Raw genomic sequence first — 26,900 nt, forward strand, 5'->3', positions numbered from 1 at the left:
ACATGTGCTGGTTTCTAAACTCTACAAAGTCTAGATGCAAGGAGTTATCACCCAATCACACAGGGTTAATCCTCTAATACCTTGGGCCCAATATGTCCAAAGACTAGGACCTCCTGCTACTCTCACCACATAAATTATTCTACTCTATGTCAGCGTGAATGATTTTTAGAGTTCAAGATACCTTCCTTTATCTAGACATCTCCTCTATCTATACACTAACCACCATCACCAAGAGTTTCCCTTGAAACTCTTTTACCAACAGAATCCACATGCCATATCAAACATTCAATTCTCATGTCAAACCACCACCAATCAAACGAGTCATGTTTTCCATTTCATACTCAACAGAACAAGATTTTATTTAATCTCATACTTTATAAATGTATACCATGACATACATATATCACAAAATAGTATTTATCCTAAATAAGTGAGTGCCAACATTTAAGTACTTGTAATTCCATACAATCAAGCACAACACACAATCATAATTCTTACACCAAAATTTTTAAGAAAATTTATTATTACAAAACCAAAATCAGTGCAGTAATGCGTGATTCATTGCTCAAGCTAAAGACATCTAATCGACGATCCAACCGGTCAAACCACAAAATAGCATGTTATGAACCAAATGTCCAAATTTGAGCTCAATCCAACAGTTAATGAGTCGAGACGTCAATTTTACTAAAACTGCGCATATCAGAAAAATGACATAGTTGCCCAGCGACCTAGGACACTCGCTCAATGACCACCCGACACTTCAGAATACGAAAAGTAACGTCAAATATCACAGTTTCATGAATATTTGAACCCCTAACTTGGAAATACACCAAAAATTAATGTTTTCTCCAATCTTGTCTCATATTTCACAAAACATTAATCACATAAAATAGAAATAACGTGAAACTCTAGCTTCCCTTACCTGGATAATGCTCGAAAATGATAGAAAACACTTAACAGAGAAACACCGCAGCTCCAGAAATCAAACACAGACGTGATACAAAAACAAATACAGGGCATGAGGATGAACCCTAACCCGAACCAACGTACCCCAAACGGTAAAAAGGATAAGAAACGAAAAGGGAGTTTAAAGACTCAACTTACTTGAAAGTAAAATGAGTTTGGCTAGCTCATAGAGGAACGTGAGTGAAACCTTGCAGAACTCTTGCTTAAGGAAGTAGAGGAAAAAAGAGAGTTGTATATAGAAATGAGACATAAAATGAGAATTAGAGGACTAAAAAGGAATATTGGAATCCTCAAAACTGACCTTAGGTCCACGAAAAGGCGAGACCCAAAACATTTTAGAAATAAAAAAAATGGAGCTTACATATATATATATATATATATTTTATCCATAAACATGATACACACGAAACTCAAGGTTTATTAAAGACAATTAAATATTTTCCAAATAAATACTTCTGTCATGGACAGAACTCGAACCATACCCGTGACAATTCAACCTTGGATGTCAAACTTTTTTATCACTCATCTACGAAGAAAATAAGAAAGTGATTATAAAATGTGTGAATTGTGAAATAAGCAAGTTGCAGCACCAATTTTGAGCAGGCAATAATTTATTGGTGCCAGTAAATATAGTCTTAGTTTGTTTAAATAAGTTATTGAATTTCAGATTATGAAGAAACCTAGTTGAATGGAAAGATTCTCAAGCCATTATCAAAACTTGTTTATAGTGATATTAGTCATTAATAAATATTCTATATTCTAATATGATAAAGATATTGGTTACATACTTTACTACTTGTCTGTTATTGTCTTACCACACAATTTTTGTAATGAACTTTACCATTATTTTCTAAATTCAGTATATTTGATCAATTAGCTTGTATTCCAACAGATGGGTAACATGTCTACAAATCTAAAATCTAACTTTTAAAAAACAACGTTGTTTTCATCTTGTTTTATTTTTTTTATAACTCGTTATTATTCCATTATAAATTTAATAAATCAAACAAGTAAAGTAATATTTTCATAAAATTAGGAAATAATAAAATGTTGAGTTGAAGAAAAAAACAAATTCATATACGACAAGCAAAATAAGTGAATCGTGGGGCGTGTCAGTTAGTTTAGTTGCTACCGCCCACTTGCAGAATATTTGGACCCATATTTCTTATTTGACTTCTCCAAAGTCAAAGTCAACTTCTCATTCACATTTTAAGATTTCAAGTATATGCTATGGTAATTTTCATCCAATAGAAAACATTCAAGAGTTATACAAACCAAATTCTACTTTGATTCTAATTCTCTGAGTATTGATGTTTGAGGATAATACATATCATAAATGATTTTTTATTTAAATTAAAATATTTTTAATGCAATATGTCATTATTATACATTACTATTGTAATGGTAGGCGTAAAAGATCGAATGAAAAACATCCATTTCTTTTTAAAATTTTGAAAAAAGAAAAAAAAAACATTAAAATATCAATATATGAAGTGGGGGTAATGATAATTAAGTGGAGGATTATGTGTCATTAGTAAGCTTTAAAGTTACATTAGCTTTTTCTTTTCAAAACAAAAAAAGAGAAAGAAACTTGCAAAACTTTATAAGAGGAAGAATAAGTCACTTTATAAGTGTAAATAAATATCCTAAAAGTTTATCCAAATTTTTCTCATCAATTTTTCTTTCATATATATTGTAATAAATTTGTTGGTGTGGATGAGTTTGACCGAAATAGGGATGGAGCATATCTTTGGATGGATGGATATATATATTTCTAAAGCCATAATTTAATCTGTAGACAAAGTGTTTTTTTATTATTTGTTTAAACGTCTTAAATCATTATAATATTAATCAAAATTAATTTTTATTATAAACATAAATTTTAAATTATGATAGAAAATAACCATAAAGAATAATCGACAACATAAAAAATAAATTATTAAAAAAACATTGATTCTAATGGGTTTCTTTTCTTTTTATAATAATTATAGTGTTTAATACTTATTCCAATAGGCAGTATATGTTGACAATCCAATAAATTTATAGTCATATGTATGAGGACTATTATCATATATTTCTTTTATTTTATAATTACAAAAAAAAAAGTCAAAACAAGTTCTCAACTAGTTATATATTATACGATTGCGAAAACAATGTTTTCCTCACGAAATTTAGAATAGTAAAATTAGTTGGATAGGCAAGCCAACTACTAATTTGATAGACTAAACAAACAACTTAATTTGATTTGACCAGTTCATTTATTTATATATAAAATTAATAAAAAAAAACTAAGTTAACGTTGTCCCAGTGATATAAATATAAGATAATATTAAATTTTAAATTATTCATATTTATAAAAGAAATTTTATATGATTAATTATAGTAAAATAATTTTAAATATAAAAGTAATATAATTTTCTTAATTTATCTAATTATATTATTAATTAATTGATTATATATTTTAAATATTTATACAATTACACATATGTGTAATATCTCAAACTTATAATATGATTGTTTTTCCACATAAATTTTTATTTCATTATTATTATTATTTATAATAATAATAATTTATTATTATTACTTATTATTATTATTACTATTGTTGTTGGATAATGTAAATATTTTAATATATTACATTTTTTAATATACTTGTGGTTTAGGTTATGCTAAATCAAACAAAACAAAATTTAGAATGAGTAGTAGGGAATGTTGTGCTTTAAAGTTGATGCCACTTTTTGTTAGAAAATTTTATTTAAGCATTTGGGATTATCTTTCCATTTGTAACTATCATGGTCATATAAGGAGTATCATTTTATATATCTATCACTCTTAAAAAAATATTAAATGTTACAAATATGATAAAAGATATCAGCAACTTACTTTTCTTCACAATATCCTCTAAATTATAAAAAAAAAATTAACTTAACTTTTACTAAGCTGACATTTTTAGTTAAAATAAATTTCATGTTTTAATCGAGTTTTGTTGGTTTTCAAGTGAGTATTCATCAAAGTCCCACATTGAATAATTTGAAGAAAAGATTAACATAAAAGTATTATAAAAGTAAAGTGTTGATTTTAGAGTTGTCACTCAAACTCAATAAGCTCTTGGTGTATAAGAGATTTAGGTAGTTGTATATCATTGGAAGTTTTGCAATTTTGGTCCATAAAAAGATGTATTTGCTCTTATTTGTGGATGTGCTTCCACTTAAAGAGATTATTTTCTTTTCTTAGTGTGTGATTTTCCAACACAGGTATCAGATCTGAGGTTCTAATCAAGGGAGGAAAAGGAGCATTTTTGAAGAGAGTGGAGTTAATGTGGAGCTTTCAAATGGTGCTCATGTGGCCTAATGAGTGATGTACGATGGAGATCTGATATGTATGAATCCTGGTTTGCGACATGTGTGTGGAGGAAGTGTTCTGCGGCTTACAGATGCTCTGGTTGTTACATATGGTGGACTGCGATGTTTGGTAACGTTGGATCGTCTGCTCTGGTTGTTGCATTTGGTGGACTATGATGTTTGGTAACGTTGGATCTGCATGGTGAGGGTGGAGCTTGAGATCTCCAATGGTGGTGTTTTGCATGGCTCATGCGATGCTTCGTCAAGAGTGGGTGTTGCGTCGTTGTGTTGTGACATTGTCGTTACTTGACCAAGGTGGCGTTATGATGGATTCCCCTTGAGTATTAGTGAATTGTTAATGACAATGATATGAAAGTTGCCGACGAGTATGATATGAAAGTTGCCGATGATGGAGGAAAGATTGTCATCATCAGTGAGTCCGTGTAGATCACCAGACAAGAGTGGTTCAAGCAGACATGTTGGATCACTAGTTGCAAGAGTTGTTCAAGCATATCTGTTGGTTGTGTCAAATGTTTGTTCCACGTGAGACTTTTGGTAAAGGGAGGATATGTTGGTTCTCAAGTGAGTATTCACCAAAGTCTCACATTAAGTAATGTGAAGAAGAGAGCAACATAAAAGTATTATAAAAGTAAAGTGTTGGTTTTGGAGTTACTACAACTCAATAGGTCTTTTGGGTATACGAGAGGCTTGGGTAATTTTGTATTATTGGAAGGTTTGCAATATTCGCCAAAAAAATTGCATTATGAAAAGGGTTTGTAATTTTGGTCTAAAAAAAATTGTATTATAAAGAGTTTACAATTTTGTGTACGTGCTTTTCGAAGAAATTATTTTCTTAGTGCGTGATATTTATTTATAGAAATTTTTATCTGTCGCTAAACTCTGGTCTTAGGTGCTCAACTGCAGAGTTTTTCTTTTTTATAAAAGTTTTCTTCTTTATTTATCGTTTTAAGCATTCAACTCCACTCTCTTGCTGATTCAGCTGAGTATCGTCTTTAAACTTTTTTTAGTCGTCTTTGAGTTTTCCTCTTTGCTGTCTTTAGTGCTTAGTACCACTTCTGGCTCAGTTGAAAAAAATCATATTTTAGATATCTCTAAAATTGTTTTTCAATACCAGGCTTTTAGCACTCACATGGGCTAGTTTATATTTTCATGTAAACAAATTGCATTTTTTTTTCATAATTTCATTAAATTCACAAATATCTAATTATCATTATCACATTTTATATTTTTAAGTTAAAAGAGTTTGATTTACTCAACAATATATCAACCGGATGAATTTGAGTGTAAAAAATGATATGTCAAATTAAAGAACCTAGACACTTATAAATAGTCAATGAAATAATTTATTCTTTTATAAATTTTAATTAAAAATAATTAAATTCATAATATATTTTAAACTGAATTAAATTATTATTTTTGAATTACCTGTGTTTATTTTGTTTTATATTGAAATAAAACAAATTAAAAATTAAAATGTATATTAATAATATTGTTTAGTAAGATGACAAATATTTTTAATAATGGATTCAAAATTGACAAATAAATTCATAGATTTATTAACAATAAAAGCACATCAGTTATGCAATGAATAATAATTAATTTGGTATAATAGTTTATATACAATCTATTGAAAAGTAATTTTATAATTTTTTAAAAGTTTTCAAAATGAAGGTAGAATTGTGACTTTCTTTTAAATAATTATTGATAAAATGAAGATCAAAATTCTGCAAAGTATGTTATGTGAATAATATGCTATTTACAAATTTTTTCGTTCGAACATTCCTACTATGAAAAAATTTGTATAAAGAATGGAGCCTGACTTACGATGTGGAATATGAAGCGAGTGTGATGTGAAGAGAAGAGACCATAAGAATCACATTAAATCCGTGCCTCTTACTATACATAACGCGCAAAACCGGCCATAATAATAATAATGTGACCAAAGCTGAAATAAACAAGAAAGAAATACAAATAAATAACTTTTTTAGTTTTAATAGATAAAATATAAATTCGATAAAAGTAAGTAAATTAAAGCTGAAATAAAGAAGAAAGAAATACAAATAAATAAATTTTTTAGTTTTAATAGATAAAATATAAATTCGATAAAAGTAAGTAAATTATGTGTACATTTTATATTAATTAAAATTAAAATTTCACTGAAAATTTAATATCTGCTCTATTACTTGTAATATGAAATCATTCATTATTTTTTTATGCTATCAAAAATATTTAACTTCTAAGAAAATACAACAAACCTTCTTCATCATTAATTTTATTCTATTTGAAGGAAGAATCTTTTTTTCTGTTCAATCTTACCTAAAAGATTTTTTTTTTCCTTCATTCTTCTTCTAAGTAAAAACAAAAATTTGGTAGTTTTATTTTTTATCCTTCATTCACATTCAAACCACCAAACTGCTGATTTTAAGTAGAAGAGAAGAAAGTGTCAGAGATGGCGACTGTTTATTGTTAAATGAAGAGCTGATTTATTTGCAAGTTATTGAATTTCATTGATGGTGTGTCGTATAGGTTAACTTAGGTTTAAAAATTAAAAATTGACTTAATTATTTAAAGGAGTCGCGTTTAATTTTTATTTTATTTTTGGTAGGCACCAAATGTGAGATGATGTTCTAAATCACTCGGCTGAGGAAAAACTAGTAAAACAGGTAATTATTTCATTAAATTCTATCTCCATTTTATGAAAATTTTCTACATATCTATCAATTTCTCTAAGTATAGATTTTTTCGCCATTGTTTTCATTTTTTTTATATGATCAGTTACTATTATTTTTGTGCTAAGCTGAACTGTGAGAAAGAAAGTGCGGTAATGGAAAGTGAACCTAATCTCTCTCTGAAGTGGAAGCCATTAAAGTCAATTATTAATACGAGTTACTGCATCACTGTTGTTCAGTGCAGTACCTTTGATTTGTTTATTTATTATTCATTATTCACTTGAGAAAAAAAAAAACAAAAACAAATGAAGTTATTAATAACCAAGACACAGAGGGTGACGTTGGGTTCCCTTTTCAACCCCTTCTCCAATCTCGGAGCCGTGTCTTCAACAACCACAACACAAACGTGTCTTCTTCTCAAAATCAAATCGGCTCTCATTCTCTCCGGTCAAATAAATACGTTTCGTCTTCTCTATTTTTCTTTTTTTTTTTCATGTCACCACAGTCACACCCACTATCTCTTCACCCCAGAGCTAAAAACACAATCATATCCTTTATGCTTTCACCACTCCCATTCCGTCACCGCAACATATTATAGCACTATGGCGGCGATGTCCATCTCCGTCGTCTTTCTCTTCTCTTTCATCTCTCTCCACCATCTGTCTTCCTTGGCGGCAAGTTCAAAGATCAGTATCACGCAGGATGTCGTCATCAGGGACAGGGACCGTGAGACATTGGTGTCTGAAGAGCTCAACTTCACCATGGGTTTCTTCAATTTAGACAACTCCTCTTCCCGCTACGTCGGAATTTGGTACCACAACATTCCCGCGACACCTGTTATATGGGTCGCAAACGGCGACAACCCCATCAACGGCACAGGAGGATCCATAACTATTGCGAATGACGGGAACCTCGTGGTCCTCGATGGAGCCAGGAACCTTGTGTGGTCCACCCAAGTTTCCATCGATAGCAGCAGCAAAAACTGCTCAGCGATGCTTCGTGAAACTGGTAACCTCGTTCTCTCGTGCGACAGGAAAGACATGTGGCAAAGCTTTGAGAATCCAACGGATACATTCATGCCTGGTATGAGGGTTCCAGTGGGGGCTTCAACTGGGAAGAGTAGTGGCTATGTGTTCACTTCATGGAAATCATCAACGGATCCTTCGAAGGGAAACTACACTATGGGGGTGGATCCTAAAGGGTTACCTCAGATAGTGGTTTGGGAAGGAGACAAAAGAAGGTGGAGAACGGGGTATTGGGATGGTATAATGTTTGAAGGGGTGTCTATGGCAGGATATTATCTTTACGGTTTTACGCTGAATGGGGATGGTAAAGGAGGTAGGTACTTCATATATAACCCGTTAAACGGCACTGATAAGGTGAGGTTTCAAATGGGGTGGGATGGCTATGAGAGAGAGTTCAGGTGGAATGAGGATGAGAAACGTTGGGATGTGGTTCAGAGAGGGCCTTCACATGAGTGTGAGGTTTACAACAAGTGTGGGAGTTTCGCGGCGTGTGATATGTCCCCTTCGAATTTACCTGTTTGTACTTGCATACGAGGTTTTGAACCGAAGAACAGGGATCAGTGGGATAAGGGGAACTGGTCGGGTGGGTGTACGAGGATGACTCCACTCAAGGCTCAGAGGACGAATGTTACATCCGCTGGCACTACTCAGGTTAGTGTCGGAGAGGATAAGTTCTTGGAGCGTACTTCTATGAGGTTGCCGGATTTCGCAAGTGTGGTTGGCACGAATGATTGTCAGAAAGTGTGTTTGAACGATGATTCTTGTACGGCGTATGCCAATGTTAATGGAATAGGGTGCATGGTGTGGAATGTGGATTTGGTTGACATTCAACATTATGACAGTGGAGGAAATACACTGCATATCCGTCTCGCTCATTCTGAATTAGGTAAGGTAATTAATCCATTATTTTGTTTTCAAAATTAGCATTTCAAATTTAATTTGCATCTATTAGTACAAATGTTTCATGTGTGGTCTCACATGAAGAAAGCTTGACTGTATTCATCCTGTTTCTATCTTGTTTCCAACATATAAACAAATATACAGTGCGAAAAGGAACTGGTATATCTCAAGTTCTCGATCACTAAGATACGTTGAGTTTTATTGTCTATGAAGATGATGAGAAGCAAATAATATTTTTAAATTTCTGACAAGCTTCTATGACCGCCAAGTTCTAATAACTTGTATGACTTTTGTATCTTCAAATTATACAGATGGAGGTAAAAAAAACATGATTGCGATAATATCTGCTGTTGTGGCGGGGTTAATCTGCCTAGGAATCTTTGTATGGCTGGTGTATAGATTCAAGGGAAAACTTAAAGGTTAAAAATTCATAATTCATCTCCCCAGACTATTTTTTTTTATCAGATATTTGACGGCAAAGCTGTCCGATGCAATTTCTGGTATTGATTTGCGTGATTTTGGTGTTATTTCTAGTTCTCCCCACAGTTTCCTCAGCTTCTTGTTGCAAGAATAGTGATGTGCTGCCAGTTTATGATGGAAGCAAGAGCAGAGACATGTCAGCAGAATTTTCAGGATCAGCTGACCATAGTTTGGAGGGGAGCCAACTAAGCGGGCCAGAATTTCCCCTTTTCAATTTCAGTTGCATTTCAATAGCCACAAACAATTTCTCAGAAGAAAATAAGCTTGGAAAAGGGGGCTTTGGCCCTGTCTACAAGGTAAATATGCTGCTATTAAGCTCATCTTTTTAGTAATAAAATTAGGTTTTTCTAAAATGTAATGGAAAAAACGATTTGCTCCATTCACCAGGGAAAGCTTCCAGGCGGAGAACAAATAGCTGTTAAGAGGCTTTCAAGACGATCTGGTCAAGGCTTAGAGGAGTTCAAGAATGAAATGATGCTGATAGCAAAACTACAGCACCGAAATCTGGTTAGACTAATGGGTTGTTCTATTCAAGGGGAAGAGAAGTTGCTGGTATATGAATACATGCCAAACAAAAGCTTGGATTGTTTTTTATTTGGTATGTTTCTTCAACATTAACACTGTCCATTTCCTTACGCATCATAAATTAACAAGAAAAAAAGATTATTTAGTGCACTTTCTGGTAAATATCATGCAGATCCATTCAAACAAACACAACTAGATTGGACAAGACGGTTTGAAATCATTGAAGGCATTGCAAGAGGATTGCTCTACCTGCACCGAGATTCAAGACTTAGAATAATTCATCGAGATTTAAAAGCGAGTAACATTTTGTTGGATGAAAACATGAACCCAAAGATATCAGACTTTGGATTGGCTAGGATATTTGGTGGGAACCAGAATGAAGCCAATACAAACAGAGTAGTTGGTACATAGTAAGTATGCTTTGATTTTACTTGTACGTTAAGTCATCCACTTGTTGATTCTTGTTTGGACCTGGCTAATCTTAATGCATAACTCTGCTGCAGTGGTTATATGGCCCCTGAATATGCAATGGAAGGTCTGTTTTCAGTCAAATCGGATGTATATAGTTTTGGTGTGTTACTACTAGAAATTTTGAGTGGCCGCAGAAACACCAGTTTTCGTCACTCCGATGACTCCAGCCTCATAGGCTATGTGAGTATCTATCTCCTATTCAACTTTTTTAGTTATCAACGTGAATTTCTTTGTTTTGCTGAAATATCTGACATGTCCAGAAAAACTAATTTGAAAAATGTGAGAGTTGCAATGCAAAATTTTTATCACTAAGTTTACTGAAACGGTGATGTTTTTATGATGATGTAGGCGTGGCATCTTTGGAATGAACAGAGAGCAATGGAGCTAATCGATCCCTGCATTCGTGATTGTAGTCCTAAAAACAGAGCTTTGAGATGCATACACATAGGGATGTTATGTGTGCAAGATTCAGCAGCTCAGAGACCAAACATGTCTGCTGTGGTGTTGATGCTGGAAAGTGAAGCAACAACTCTCCCCACGCCAACGCAACCTTTGATTACTTCCATGAGGAGATCTGATGACAGACAGTTTTACATGGATGGCCTTGATGTTTCAAATGATTTGACAGTCACAATGGTGGTAGGGAGATAGAAATTGAATCCTTCCCTTTCCGTGCCAGTTTTGTTCCCAATTCTCTGTCACACTTAAAACGTAAATATGCCTCGTTTTTCTTCTTTTTTTCCCCCCTTTTTAGCCCTATTTGAATACTCTGTATATGTCACGAAAAAACAAGACACAAATATGCTCTATTAATGTTTATAGAAGTACTTAGGAATGATTGATCATTGAGATTCTCATTTCCACAGTAAGATTCATGTCCAGATCCTTGTGAAATATAAGGCCAAAGTTGATCACCTACATCAATCATTGTTTGCAGGTTAGGCAAGTGTGGCATAGAAAAACTAGTTTCACATTATAAAAAGTGGTGAATTTGGTTAGGGACTTGTGGTGCTAGGTATCTATCATGTGTGTGTTGTGTGCAGGTGTAGGTACAATAATCATGATTCTTGTTCGTGTTCCACATGCATAAAATAAATCCGGAATTTGAAAGTAAACGCATGTTGCGTATAATTAATTCATTAAACTTCAAGAAATGCAAGTGGAAATTATTTTAATTTTAATATTAAAATTCTTATCCATTAAATGTCATTTTTGTTTCTATCAAAATCTGAACGCTTTTAAAAAAATAAGGTACTGGAATATATATGTTTGAGTCTTGTATGATTATCCACGATTTCTCTAATGGTGATTGATTAGGACATAGCAACAAAGTGTTTGAAAGGAATGGGTTTATGAATTTTCCCTCGCCATACAACATTATTGAACTTGCTATCACTTTCTTCTAACAAAAACTTCATTGCATAGAACCTTCTTGTGTTCAAGTTTCCTACCCCATCGTGGTCAAGTTTCAACCACTTCTCGTCACCACGATCTAGAACCAGAATTTGTATACACAAAAGAAATTATTTACTGCATTTCAATTACGTAATCATCGAAATACAAAATATTTTGTCCACACTCGAGAGCTATTTAATGAATTTGAATGACGCAAACTTTACATGTGGTCAAAACAAAAACATAACTTCACTCAACTTTTAACGTTTGAAACTTGCCAGCCGTAACTAAAGACGAAGTAAAGAAAATTACACTTGCATCTTTACCGATTCTAAACAAGACTTATATTAAGTGATAGTCATTTTAAAAACTTTTAAATAAATATTTACGATTTTATACTTTAATAAACTCACAATAATATCATTTATAATCACTATAAGGTTGACTCAATAGTAAAAAGTTAAAAAAAATGTGAGAAAAATTATGGGTCTAACTCCACTCACTAAAAAACAATTATATTGTTTATAAATTTTAAATCAATATATACTTTGATTATATTTATAATAAATAACATTCATCTTTCTTGTATTTTTGGTGATATGACATTTAATTCTATTACTTTTTTTTTCTATTTATAACAATTAATGTATTTGTTGGATTTAATAATATAATGATGAGCATGTATAATAGCCCTGTAAATTTTTAATAAAATTATGTATTCAAATGTTTTAATTAAAATTAAATATGCGTTGATACAATACAATACATAATAATTACAATCGTGATTTATTACATGATTTCTATTTATCTAATTTAAATTCCTCTTGTAATTATATATAATTTATATTTTTGGATTGGTGAAAAAAAAATATCACAAAATTATAGTTATAAGTTCAATTTCAATTTCAATGAGAGTGGTGATAACGAAAATATGAAGATATATTTGACTATACAAATATTATATATATTTAACACATTTAAATTTGAAAGTTAAGTGAATTCTACCCAAAGTATGATTAGACTAAGTCAAAATTTGTTTATTTCATAAAAAATATCCCTGAATTAACGAAAAATAATAGTAAGAATTAGCGTATTTAAATAAAAAAATATGAATGTCAAGTTTTTTAACTTACTTTATAAATGAATAATAAAATAAAAAGTATAAATTAATAATATTAATTTTAATATTATTACAAAAGCTTATATATAAGCATTAATTCTTCCAATAATTTAAAAACTAACCAGGTAAACCAACTCGTTAGTATGATGCATAATATGAAATCTAAATAAATAATATTATTGGTTTAAATTTTTTGATATTTAAAAAAATTGTTTCAAATAATATGGAGACCATGGAAGGATTTGCTAATCAATAACCAATAATTGACCTATATACACCTCCGTTTATAGATGACAAATAAATCCGTTCCCGTTTTGACGGGGAATCCCCGCATTGACTGGGTATGGGTATGGGTATGGAGAATCCCCGATTTTTTCAATTGGATATGGGTATGAATATATTCTCGCCATAATACCCGTCCCCGCCATATCTCTATCCTCATCTAAATTATTAAAATATTCACAATTAATTAAGTAACCTTTTATATATATATATATATATATATATATATATATTCCTTCTATTTTTTATTTTTTCTAAATATTTTGTTTGTCATGGAACTCATTCGCATTTCCAATATATTTTTTATCTTATCATAACCTTTATGTAATTATGTTAAAATGATGTATGTCAATTAAATTTTTTTATGTCTAACATTTGAATATTTCTATTATTTTTTAATATTTTTATTTATTGTACATTTTCCTTTCACGTGAGAATGTTTAATACTCTCAATTTAAGTGTTTAATAGCATAAACATCTCATTTACTAGGTAATATAAAAAAAATCTTTACTTATTATTACTAATTTTTGTTTCATTTGAAGAACTCTTTTATTTCGCTAAAAAAATTTGTTATTTCTCAATCATTGAGTATATATGTTGATATTTGAAAAGTTTTCTTAGATCTCTAAGATATTTTTCGTCTTATCATATCCTTAATTATACATTTGTTTTTCTTTGTGCAATTCCTTCCAATAGTCTCCAAATTGTTTATAAGACACACATTTGTTAATTTTTTAATATTTTTATTTTTGTTTATTTTCATCATATAGAATACTATTTCGATAAATTTTATCTAATTATTTTTTATTTTCTAACTCATTACAATCATACTTTAATATTTTCAATATAATTGTATAAATAATTTTATTTACTACAATATAAAAATTTAATGTAATTGCCATGAATATTTTTTTATCACCATCCAACATATATTAGAGTTTAAAAGATACAAGATCTATAATAAAATTTTACTATGTTTACTATTTGTTTTTTGCGTCATTTTTTTATCAATCATTGAGTATATATGTTGATATTTGAAAAGTTTTCTTAGATCTCTAAGATATTTTTCATCTTATCATACTTTTAATTATATATTTGTTTTCCTTTATGTGATTCCTTCCAATAGTCTCCAAATTGTTTATAAGACACACATTTGTTAATTTTTTAATATTTTTATTTTTTGTTTATTTTCATCATGTAGAATACTATTTCGATAAATTTTATCTAATTATTTTTTATTTTCTAACTCATTATAATCATACTTTAATTTTTTCACTATATTGTATAAATAATTTTTATTTACTACAATATAAAAATTTAATGTAATTGCCATGAATATTTTTTTACCACCATCCAACATATATTGTGGTTCAAAAGATACAAGATCTATATTAAAATTTTATTATTATATTTATTATTTGTTCTTTGCGTCATTTTAATCAAGTGATGTATTATAACTTTTATTACTATATAAAAAATAGATTCATTATAATTTAAAAAATTGAAGTAAACAAACATTTAAAATATATTTTAATTTAAATATTTTTTTTCCTTTTATATTTTTAAAAAAATATTTTTAAAATTTATCAACTAGGTTTCATTAATGTTTGCAAATTTAATAAATGTTTTGGTTCTCATTAAATTTTATTTGGTATTCTAATCTAAAATGTAAACAATTATAATTTATTTCAAAGTATTTGATATCGAAGAAACAACCATACTTCTAATATTGAATATTTGATAATATTATGTTTTCTTTACCGTAATTTTTTATTATTTTATAAAAATTAATTAAAATTAATATTAAAGTAGTAAGAAAACGGGTACAGGTATAAGTACGAGATTATACCCGTTATCCGGTGGGGATGAGATGAGATAAAAGTTTGATATATGGGGATGAAGATGAATTTTTTTTACGGGGATGGATATGAGATAGTGAAACCCGTCTCCGCCCCGCCCCGTTGCCATCCCTACCTGCGCTCATACAAAAATAAGTTGTATGAAAGTTAGTTTGTAAACCCTTTTTAAGTATTTTAAGTTATTTTAAGCATTAAAAATGGAAAAGATGCCAACTAACGTAAGAAACTAGAAACATGAAGCTTAAAGAAAAAAACTAGATGATGGAAAAAGACACAAAAAAGAAGAAGATGATGAGAGACTTATAAAATTAAAAATAAAGAAAGTAAATAACAACCAAACCATGGTCCAATAGAATCAATTACGAATAAAAAATGTCGACACAGCTTATACGTAATTGACTAATTTATACGTTTAACTTAGTTTGGAATTTCAAGTTGTATTATAGCTTATATTTATCGATTTAAAAATTTGTTCCAATTCTTTTATACATGATAGAATTATTTGATTATACTAGTTCCTTTCCTTTTTACATAGAAATCTATTAACCCCAATAAATTGATTCCATTATCTTTATTAATTTAGATGGTATTATAATTTTTGTTACAAAATGATAAAAATATAAATATTGAAAAAATAGAATATAGTTGTGATGTTATTACACGGCATAATTCATGTAAAAAATTGTAAATATTAGTAGATAAATTTTAAATGTTTATGCTATCAGGTTAGTTACATTGAAATCAACCATTATGTATTCAATTCGATTATTTTCACTTAAATAACAACAATGTCATGTCAAGTTTAAATTATTTTACTTAGTTGCACATATCATTTTTAGATTATCAAATATTTTATTTTATTCCTATACATTTAAAACTTTACAAGAGGAGCGTATTTTTATGACTTATAAATTTTTTAATTTAATTTAATTTTATTATAGAATTTTAAAAAATTAAATTAAATACCACTACGTTTAAGAAAAAAAAAAATTAAGGCTTAATAGTAGTATTAGCTTGCTTTTGTTGGAATCCGCTGTCAGTTTTTCGTGCTATCAAAGAAGGTAACACAGATTTGGTGACCTAATTGGGCCGCCACTAGTTTCACATTTGGAAGAATAAAACGTCATCGTCCAAACCCAAACTAAACCATAGTTACCTTTCTGTATTAATTATTATACTCTATCATCCACTCACCCTTGTTTTACACCTAAAAGAACATATAAAGTGAATATGATTAATTCATAACAAATATTAACCAGTATTCTAAAAATAACAGTGTTTCAAAAAAAGAAAAAAGTCATTACTTGAGGCAAAAAAAGAATCAAATAATTAATGTGTGATTGTTTTTCATAAATGAAACTCTTACTGGAGTTTGTGGTGATTGATGAAGTGAAAAAGGAAAAACGTACGCAAGAAGCGGAAGTTGTGAGATGAGTCTTTGGATGGCTAAACCATATTCAGACTGTTGACTGAAAGAAAACAGAGTGATTCTGGTAAGACAACAACAGCGACTGCTTCTCTTTTCAAAATTGGGAAAGCAAAAACCTCATTCAAAGGAGAAACAACGTAGACCAACAAGAAACGAATGCCAATGAAAATGCCAATGCCGGGTTCAATTTGCTTTTCTTAATTTCCTCACTACCCCACACAATACCAAAACTATGAAACTTGTATTTCTCTTCCTTACCAAACACTTCATCAACTCTTCCTCTGCAAACATAACATGCCAGGTTTAGTATTCTATCTCTTTTGGTTCTTCGCATCACACATCACAATTTCATTCTCCTCAGACACCCTAACACCAACACAAACTCTTCTAACCAACCAAACCCTGGTATCATCAAACCAAGTTTTCGCCCTGGGCTTCTTCTCCGGGACCAATTCCTCTTGCTACTTAGGCATATGGTACCACAACATCACTAACGGACCCGTAGTATGGGTTGCCAACAGAGACAACCCTCTCCACAACTCCACAGGATTTCTAACCATCGGAGAAAACAAAAACATGGTGCTCACAACTCCATCAGGGGAACCCGTTTGGTCCTCCAATATTACCAAAGCCAACAACCCCATTCTTCAGCTCTTGGACACGGGAAATCTAGTTCTCAGAGAGGAAAACGTAACCGACCCCACAAACTATCTCTGGCAAAGCTTCGATTACCCAACAGATACACTCTTACCTGGGATGAAAATGGGGTGGAACCTAGACACTGGCGTGGAGAAACACTTAACCTCGTGGAAGAGCGGAGGAAAAGACCCTTCAAGTGGAAATTACTCTTTTAAGATAGATCCTCGAGGGATACCGGAAATTTTCTTGAGGCGTGACGATAATATAATATATAGAAGTGGGCCTTGGAACGGTGAGAGATTCAGTGGGGTACCGGAGATGCAACCTGACACTGATTCCATTACGTTTAGTTTTTCCTACGATAAGCATGGTGTGTACTATTCCTTCTCCATTGAGGACCGTTCTATTTTGTCGAGGCTAGTTGTGACTTCGGGTGGTGCACTTGAGCGTCTTACTTGGGTGCCGAGCAGCAACACATGGACCAAGTTTTGGTTTGCACCTAAGGATCAGTGTGATAATTTCAAAGAGTGCGGTTCCTATGGTTTGTGTGACACCGACGCCTCGCCGGTTTGCACTTGTATGAGAGGGTTCAGTCCGAGGAACCAGCAGGCGTGGAATTTGAGAGACGGGTCTGATGGGTGTGTGAGGAACACGAATTTGGATTGTGGGAGTGACAGGTTTTTGCATGTGAAGGACGTGAAGTTGCCAGAGACAAGTATTGTGTTTGCGAACAGGAGCATGAACCTAGAAGAGTGTAAAGATTTGTGTCGCAGGAATTGTTCTTGCACTGCTTATGCCAACATTGAGGTCACAAACGGAGGAACCGGGTGTGTTACGTGGAGTGGTGAACTCATAGACATGAGGCAGTACGCACAGGGTGGACAAGATCTCTTTGTCAGAATAGCAGCTTCTGATGCAGGTACACCTACATACTAAACATTATTTAACATTTTCAACGCTATTTTTTGCTTTTATTATTTTAAACACGGGTTAGGAAAAGCAAACTATACTTAATAATGACAAAAAATTGATGCTTACTTACTAATCTCTTTTATTAAAAATTGTTTCTGTTCTGTCTTCCAATCTTCCATATTCTGTTTTACACCAGTGTGTTTTGTTTTGTCGGTTATTAGAAATTAGGTCAAGGTGTTTGAGTATTTGGCCGAGAATTCGAATGCGATTGAATGTTGAAACATTTTGAAAGGTGATTATGACATCAAAAAACTTTATGAGATTGACATTACTAAAATAGAATTAGAGAATTGTTGATCTTCAATTAGTAAGATACCATACAATACAATGATTTCGTATAACAAAATTAAGCACGAAGATGATTGAACGAAAATAAATTATCTGGAGAAATCTTCTGGTATTTAATTTTAGGAAGATTTTTTGTTCAATTTCTTGGTGCCGCCCTAAACTTGTTTCACGTGTGACATGGCTTCTAACGAAGGAAAAAAAAAAAAGTATTTGTCTACAGGGGGAAATATGAACGGCATTGCATTTCTTCACTCACCTTTTTCATTCCATTGGTTGGGTGACCTAACTGAATGAATTCAAATTCTCTATTTTTTTTCTCAGATATTTTTGGCGCACGCCACTTCATTAAAGTACTTTTTTTCTAGAATTTGCTGGGCCCACTCACTTTTCTCATGTGGGCCCTTCGGAAATGGTGCGTTGTGGGCCGACGTTTTTGACTCGTTACGTTTTGTGTTCTTTTCTCGGTCAATGCCTATATTCACATTTATCACATCCACTTTTCGACAATAATAAAACATTTATGATTTCTTTTTCCGAAATTTGCATTTTTGTGTACGAAATTAAGCACGAGATGAATAAAGAGAATAATACTGTTGATATAGCTTACAAGCATGGAATAATTTTTAACTACATTAAATTTGGCCGCACTGATATTCTTAGTTTAAAACTCTGTACCAAGAAATGTCATTGATTGAATTTATTTCAAAGCTAGATAACTATTCTGCCTATTATTTTATTCATGCTTGAATATGGGAAGCGAAATGGAGAGATTAATATGAATAGGCAATGGGAAAAGAGGGTCCTGGACCATGCTAAATTCATAGGTTGGTAGGTCTTGGAAAGTGTGAGCTGTGAAAATTCAAAAAAGATAAGGATCTGCTTAATTAATGAGTATCATCTGCACTATGGTGGCACTCAGAAAAACATATTTTTGTACAATTTTGGTGGGAGTAGGCGGCATTCCAAAGCTGCATGTCTACATCAAAGCAAGCAAAATTCTCTTACTTACTTTTCTTCAACTTTTTGTGCATTTGCTTTTAATGTTTCATTTTGTAAGGGAAATAAAAAATGTACAATAGAAAGCTAAGCTAATTTCATCGGTTTCCTTGAGCTGAATTTCTATAGCTAATCTGACAAGTTACATTTCTGCATAAGTTTAATTCAGACACACTATTGTTCCCTTGCACATAGTAAATAATGGTGGCACATTTTTTTTCTACGAGCTTGTAGGTTCTTCCAAATTGGTTAAGTGAAAGTGTTACATATAATTTTCTGTTCTTGAATATTTTAGTTATGTAGTAATCATCTAATTTTTAATTTTGCTAGTATCTATTTTCTACGAATGTACTAAAAGAAACCTATGTTTCACAGAGGACACTGCAGATGGGTCTGAAAAGTCAAACCATATCGGCGAGATTGTAGGAATTACAATTTCTGCAGCTGTAGTAATTGTGGGACTGGTTGTGATTTACCGAAAGAAGAGCAAAGTGTTAAGTATATCGAATGTGAAGACTAACCCCAGAGGTAATGTTCTTCTCCACGTCAACTTAAGTAAATGGTATACACGCTGTTGTAGTAGATGGTAACATATTCTGGTTCTTGCCACAAAACCAGGTTCTTTACAAAGTAGAGAATTGCTAACAAGTGACGGGGTATTTTCAACTAATAGAGAAACCTCTGGAGAAAGGAACATGGATGACATAGAGTTGCCAATGTTTGATTTTAATACCTTAGCAATGGCTACAAACAACTTCTCCGAAGCAAATAAACTTGGACAAGGAGGGTTTGGTATTGTTTACAGGGTAGGTTTGTTTGTTATAGCTCCCATAATAACCCATATAGAAAACCATATACTAATACGAGTTCTTGTGTGGCTAGCAGGGAAGGTTGATGGAGGGCCGTGATATTGCTGTGAAGAGGTTATCAAAAAACTCCACGCAAGGAGTTGAAGAATTTAAGAATGAGGTAAAGTTAATTGTCAGACTTCAACATCGAAATCTTGTTCGGCTCTTTGGATGCTGCGTTGAGATGGATGAGAAGTTGCTAGTGTATGAGTATATGGAAAACAGAAGCCTTTATTCCGTTTTGTTTGGTAAGTGTTTTTAACATTCTACACCTGATATCTTTTGTTTTTTCAATGCATGCATGTTTTGCTTAATCTGGTATTGTTTTTATATCTAAGTGCTTTCATGATAAATAACGTTCCAGACGAAGCCAAAAAAGCCATGTTGGACTGGAACATACGCTTCAACATTATATGTGGCATTGCTAGAGGGCTACTTTATCTGCACCATGATTCCAGACTCAGGATTATCCATAGGGATCTCAAGGCAAGCAATGTTCTACTTGACAGTGAATTGAACCCAAAGATATCAGATTTTGGGATGGCCAGACTTTTTGGCGCGAATCAGACAGAAGGAAACACACTGAGAGTTGTTGGAACATAGTGAGTATCACTTCATTGCAAACATTACTCTCTACAAGACCAAATATACATGCTGACCTTATTATTTGTATATTTTTGTTATGTACAGTGGTTACATGTCTCCTGAATATGCTATGGACGGGACCTTCTCAGTGAAATCTGATGTTTTCAGCTTTGGAGTTCTAGCCCTGGAAATTATAACTGGGAAAAAAAATAGAGGATTCTATTACTCAAATGATGACATGAATCTTCTAGGGCATGTAAGTGAGAGTGTTCATTAATTAGAGTGATACTTAGTTGACAATATCATATTCTGTTAATAAACAATTGATGGTACTTTATTTTTGTAGGCATGGAGGCATTGGAGAGATGGCAGTGCATTGGAACTTGTTGATTCATCAATTGGTGATTCATATTCACCTTCTGAAGTTCTCAGATGCATACACGTTGGACTATTGTGTGTCCAAGAACGTGCAGAAGATAGGCCAACAATGTCTTCAGTGATGTTGATGCTGAGTAGTGAATCTTCATTAATGCCACAACCCAGAAACCCTGGATTTTCCTTAGGGAAGAATCCTGCGGAGATTGATTCTAGTTCAAGTAAGCAAGATGAATCATGGAGTGTGAACCAAGTCACAGTCACATTGCTAGATGCTAGGTAGTTAGAAGAAGCATGGCATCACCTAGCACATTTGTACATTCCTTAAATCATAAAGTTCATCCTGTAAATTTACCTTCCTCTGATAGTTGCGGCATCTTTGAGATCTACTTTGATCTTGTTTTGGTGTAATATGCAAGAGATACAGTGAAAACCACACTACTTAGTTTAAGAGCTCAAGTTACTTTTTGCAGTTAATTCCTAGTTCTAGCCTATATTTTGGCGCTTCTAACCTAATGGTCATTAGAAAAATAAACAGCCAATAACTTTAAATAAATTTACTGATGTTACAAACTATACAAGATTGATAGATTTTTTAATATATAATCAGACAATACAACAAAAATTGGATAAGACAATATCTTCAAACATCTCTACAGACGATGTATCTGACAGTATCTTTGAGAGGATGATGTATGGTATGATCAGATTTATATTCAACAAGAGTTAATAAAAGCTCATTCAATTGATTAGCAAGACATTATTGGAAAATGCAAAACCATTTTACTAAATATGAGGACTCGTGCAAACATCTCTGGATAATTCAGAATTCTTATTCTTTTTATATTCGGGGTAACAACATTGTGAAGTGGGAAAGGGTTTTCCTTTCATTAATGAACTGTTTAACTTGAGATTGGACACAGGTCCTTTAATAGGAGTATAAAAAAACACAAGAAAATAAAGTTATTCTGTTGGGACTTTATGTCATGCACCTAAAGACTACATTGGTTTTTCTTTGAATCAACAATGGTTCTATGTGACAAAATACTACCAATCAGCCAAAAACCTTTTTCTGACCAACAATGTTGCCAGGAAAATTGCAATACAAGTTAGCCACTAACTTCGAGCTTCTAATAGAGTTATAGTCATAGCATTGTTACTAAAACTCTCATTCTCGCTGTACGCATGATGATACTCTGACTCTTCTTCAAAGAAGCCAGTTTTCTTTGGTAGGGGAAGTGCAATGCTTTCATTGCTCAACATAAAAACCACAGAAGACATAGTTGGTCTATCTTCGGGTAACTTTTGAACACACAAGAGACCAACTTGCAGGCACCTTAGTAATTCTGATGGAACAACTGTAAGGTCTAAATTAACATCCATAAATCCCACAGCACGTCCATCTTTCCATAATGTCCATGCCTAGTTATTTTAAGAAAAGGTTAACACTGGTAAAGGTAAAGATTTTACAAAGAAAGATCAACGAATGGCTTCTATAGTAAAGTCAACGTAGCAGAGCATGCGGTGAGTTTTGGTTACCTGCCCCAACAGATTGTGATCATGATCTGGATGCTTGACTTTGTAGTGACTACTTCTGATCCCGCTTAGTATCTCTAACACTATAACTCCGAAGCTATATACATCAGACTTCAGGGAAAGAATCCCGTTTACTGCATACTCATGGGGCATATAACCACTGCATACATTATAGCAAACAACTGATTTTAAATTATTTTTAGATAAACTATTTTAGAAAAAAAATTATATTATCCTGAGTAAATCTCAGTATTCATCATAGAGCTTACATTGTCCCAGCAATCTCTTCTGTTGTAATTGAAGAATGATCTCCTTCAACGATTCGGGCCACACCAAAATCAGAAATTTTGGGGTTCAATTGGCTGTCTAGTAGAATGTTACTAGTTTTTAGATCCCTATGAATGATGGTTAGTTTTGAATCTTGGTGGAGATAAAGTAGTCCTCGAGCAATCCCAATGATAATTTCATATCGTTTCCTCCAGTTCAAAAATTTTCCTTGTATAGGATCTGAGAAAGATCAGAGAGAGCTCACTTAGTCATTAAAGAACAGGTTATTTAAAGCAAAAGAGTATATATATGCTAACAGAGCTTTTCAAAGTTGCAAATAACGGGAACCACATAGTCTTGCAGTTGTGTATTACCAAAAATGAAGTGGTCCAAGCTACTATTTGGCATGTATTCATAGATCAGCATTCTTTCCTCTCTTTGAGTGCACCCTCCTAAAACACTCACAAGATTACGGTGTTGGAGTTTGGCTACCAATCCAACTTCATTCATAAACTCTGAGATGCCTTGTTTTGAGGTTTTTGATAGCCTTTTCACCGCTATTTCTTGTCCGTTAGCCAGTTTACCCTGGTTTTAAGGTGACAGTAAGTTCAAGAAGCAAAATAAAACAAGCTTATTAACGGAAAAAGAAGATTACCCTGTATACTGGACCAAAACCACCTTCCCCGATCTTGTTCTCAATGGAAAAATTGTTTGTAGCAGCCAGAATAGTATCTATATCAAAAATAGGTGATGCTTGATCTTCGTTGTGATTTCTGTGACTTGTGATTGTGACTGTAAGAAACAATATGTAACTTATCATAGATATACATTACTCAACCATCATGCATGTGTGATATACTATTTAGTAAGAAAATAGTTTTGTTCTACCGCTCCAGTTAAACTTTGAAACACCAAAAAAATACTGAAAGTCACTAAGTTTTCTTGATTTGTTGATCATCTGAGCCCTAAGCTGAATATGTATTGAACCTTGAAATGATAATCATATCACAGTAAACTATAGCTATTATAGCAGTTTATTTTCTTTCTTCCTCTCAAATATAAATGTCCTTGTCCAACAAAGATACTAAATGAATGGTTCTTGGATGGAAGAATTAGAGGTGAGAACATTTCATGATGTAAATAAACAAGTTGAATTGCTTAAGAATCTTACCCAAACCAGTGCTTGTCCTCCGTTTTATATACTTCTTGAAAAGGTAGAAAATGATACAACAAAGCAGCAGTGCCACAGGTACCGAAATAATCACAGCAATGTTTCTCCTTTTACGTGCATTAGCAGTGGACTCTTCACAAGAATCAATCAAATGATTAAGTTTTAGAACATTTATTTCTTAAGAGAATGCACATGTAAACATAAAATAAAATTTAATCAAGAATACATTCTGTTAAAATGCTAATGAATGAATAATTTGTGTCTTCATTATATGTTGTTGCTGTTTTCCCAGAACGAGGCAACAAATAGTTCAGATGAAGCCTGCATGAAAAAAATATCAAAACAAGACCAAGCACAGACTTCTGAATTTTATTTTCCTCTTTCATACCAAGATAGAGAAATGTTGTGAAGCTAAACATTACATGCCATGTTAAAACAGAACCCTTGCATACCTATTTCTGAAGCGGCTAACCTTAAATAAAGATCAAGTTGTACACCCTCTTCATTTATAAGCTGCCGAATGTCAGTCAAGTCCCCAAACCAGAGCAAGCATCCATGAGGCCCTTCATTCAAGGCTGAATTTGCGTAGGCCGTGCAGGAACAGTTCTTCAAGCACTCCAACTTGCATTCTTCAAGATTCATGCTTTCATTAGTCCAAAATTGCAACAACATGGGTAGTTTAACCCAGCTTAGTTTCTGAAACCTATCACTTTGTGTGCAGTTTAAGGGTGTTCTCCTGATGCACCCACCAGACCAGTTAAACGAATCCCAATCTTCCGGAGAATTTGGTATAAACCCTTTCAGGCAATCGCAGTAAGCAGGAATATCCTTCATATTGCAAATACCGTTCACCCCACATGCTCCGTAGTTATCACAAAAGTCTTTTCTTCCCTCATGCATCAGAGTCCACTTCAAATTTTTGTTGTCCCAGATATATCTTTGAAGGAATCCATCATCCTTCATCACATATCTTGACAATCTATCTCCAGGTTCATCCCAATACACTGCCACAGTGCTGTTCACTGAAAGTTGTGGCTTGAAGGCTGTAATTCCAATAAATGACAACCAATCATCTGAATTAAAACGGATGCCATCCCAAATTCCACTTCTGAATGTGATGTTCATTCCCTGACGGATTACCAACTCAGGAAATTCTATCTGGTCAAATCTGAAGGTAAAGTTTCCAGGAGAGGGATCATTAGCACTCTTCCAAGAAGTCAAATATCTGTCGATACCTAAGTTCTTATCCCAACCCAACATCAACCCAGGTATCATTGTGTCCGTTGGATTATCAAAGCTCTGCCATATGTAACCTTTAGAATCACTCTTCTTGCCATCCATCAACACAAAGTTTCCAGAATCCAACAGCTTTGCAATTGGTTCTTGGATTGACCTTGATGAATTTGTAAACCATATTCTGTTACCTGCTCCATCAAAAAGTACAATATTACCATCAGCAGCAATGGTTAAATTTCCTCTCGAGTCATTAAGTGGGTTATCTCTGTTTGCTACCCAAACTATGGTTTGAGGCTTAATATTCTTGTACCATATCCCTATGTAGCGGCTCTTTGATGCTCCTGGAGTGAAGAATCCAAGAGAAAAATTCTGTCCAGCAGAAATGAGTTCTTGGCCATCTGCAATGGAAGATGTTGGAGTCAAGGCATCGTCTGCATAAGAAGTATTGTGAAGGATTGATATACAAGCATAAGCAAACATAATGATATCAAGTTTGTTCCATCTCACTCTCCTCTTGGTCATGTTTGGCAGCCAATTTGAAATGGCACAAAGCTGCACTTGCATCTCCAGCCATCTTTTAAAGCGAAGAGCTTTGACTTTTGAATAAACAAAAGTTCCAGTAGCTATATAAACAATTTCCTGGAATGGTCTTCTTAAAAAATTCACTATGTTATGAATGGAAATGACACGGTTCAAACAGCGAGTAGTTTTGTTGGTGTTAGATGATTAATGGTTTTTATATTGAGAGTCGTTGAAGGCTTATTTACTTGGCGAAGAAGACCTTTGAAGAGTTTTAAAATGAAAACGGTCTTCCTTCAGATATTTCGTTGCGTAATAAATTAATGTTTTCAAATTGAAACTCTGAACTTTGAAGTCTGAATATCTAATATTTTTCTGCATTGTGAAGATCGAACAGAATAATTTTTATACATCTTGTTGAGAGGTCCTGTGAGAATAAGAGATCATTAGTCATTTGCTCAGAGGTCCTTGGTCTATGCTAAAAGATTCTGGTCACTAGCTAAGATGTCCATGATCACTTGCTCAGATGTCCCTAACCTTTGTTGAAAGGTCCTTAGTCTTTGCTCAAAGGTCCTGATAATTTGCCGAGAGGTTCCTAACTTGCTGGTAGGATCATAGTCTTTGTTGGGATATCCCTCGTCTTGTGTCTTGTTTGTTAAGATATGTCAAATATTGTATTAGTTATAATTTAGGCATTATTATCTCTGTGAGCAAATATGTGCACTCATTCCTTTTAATATATGAGGAATTATAGCACTCTTGTATATATATATGGTACCTTATTCTTTGAAATAATACATCAGAATTATTCTTTAAATCTTTTCTATATGGTATCAAAGCCAGACACCGACATCCTCTACAATATAGGAAGCCGTGCTTCTTTATTTGAATATTTCTGATGGTTCATTCCGATAAAAATCAATCGAAGAAACTTGATTTTCGGACTTCTGCTGCTACCCAGATGCAACAAGCTATTTTCAAGAG

The 26,900-nt window shown here is 32.8% G+C and overlaps 3 protein-coding genes across 7 annotated transcripts; 2 read left to right on the top strand and 1 right to left on the bottom strand.

Moving 5' to 3' along the window:
- Positions 1-7,334: 7,334 nt before the first annotated feature.
- Positions 7,335-11,243, top strand: LOC114188015 (G-type lectin S-receptor-like serine/threonine-protein kinase B120). Of its 2 annotated transcripts, none has more exons than XM_028076492.2 (7): positions 7,335-8,908; positions 9,234-9,341; positions 9,469-9,698; positions 9,790-10,000; positions 10,100-10,337; positions 10,431-10,578; positions 10,747-11,243. In XM_028076492.2, the coding sequence occupies exons 1-7, from the start codon at positions 7,600-7,602 to the stop codon at positions 11,047-11,049; spliced, it is 2,547 nt and encodes an 848-aa protein (XP_027932293.2). In that variant the 5' UTR covers positions 7,335-7,599; the 3' UTR covers positions 11,050-11,243. The 2 variants fall into 2 exon arrangements, with proteins under 2 accessions (XP_027932293.2, XP_027932292.2); XM_028076491.2 differs by having other exon boundaries at positions 7,336-8,908; positions 9,457-9,698.
- A 5,236-nt stretch (positions 11,244-16,479) lies between these two features.
- LOC114187945 (receptor-like serine/threonine-protein kinase SD1-8) lies at positions 16,480-21,664 on the top strand. Of its 2 annotated transcripts, none has more exons than XM_085674701.1 (7): positions 16,480-18,042; positions 19,767-19,907; positions 19,998-20,185; positions 20,265-20,475; positions 20,592-20,829; positions 20,918-21,068; positions 21,159-21,664. In XM_085674701.1, the coding sequence occupies exons 1-7, from the start codon at positions 16,779-16,781 to the stop codon at positions 21,468-21,470; spliced, it is 2,505 nt and encodes an 834-aa protein (XP_085530827.1). In that variant the 5' UTR covers positions 16,480-16,778; the 3' UTR covers positions 21,471-21,664. The 2 variants fall into 2 exon arrangements, with proteins under 2 accessions (XP_085530827.1, XP_027932182.1); XM_028076381.2 differs by having other exon boundaries at positions 16,482-18,042; positions 19,755-19,907.
- On the bottom strand, positions 20,591-26,096 carry LOC114187943 (G-type lectin S-receptor-like serine/threonine-protein kinase At4g27290). Of its 3 annotated transcripts, XM_028076380.2 has the most exons (8): positions 25,708-26,091; positions 24,614-25,585; positions 24,162-24,293; positions 23,646-23,782; positions 23,365-23,575; positions 22,993-23,230; positions 22,727-22,883; positions 20,591-22,609 (listed from the first exon to the last, which is right to left on the bottom strand). In XM_028076380.2, the coding sequence occupies exons 2-8, from the start codon at positions 25,500-25,502 to the stop codon at positions 22,304-22,306; spliced, it is 2,070 nt and encodes a 689-aa protein (XP_027932181.1). In that variant the 5' UTR covers positions 25,503-25,585; positions 25,708-26,091; the 3' UTR covers positions 20,591-22,303. The 3 variants fall into 3 exon arrangements, with proteins under 3 accessions (XP_027932181.1, XP_027932180.1, XP_027932179.1); XM_028076379.2 differs by having other exon boundaries at positions 20,591-21,009; positions 24,614-26,096; XM_028076378.2 differs by having other exon boundaries at positions 24,614-26,094.
- Between the last annotated feature and the right edge of the window lie 804 nt (positions 26,097-26,900).

Source organism: Vigna unguiculata, chromosome 6, assembly GCF_037176805.1.
Source record: "Vigna unguiculata cultivar grain cowpea cultivar isolate G323 ecotype 2 chromosome 6, ASM3717680v1, whole genome shotgun sequence".
In the NCBI taxonomy this organism is placed as follows: domain Eukaryota; kingdom Viridiplantae; phylum Streptophyta; class Magnoliopsida; order Fabales; family Fabaceae; genus Vigna; species Vigna unguiculata.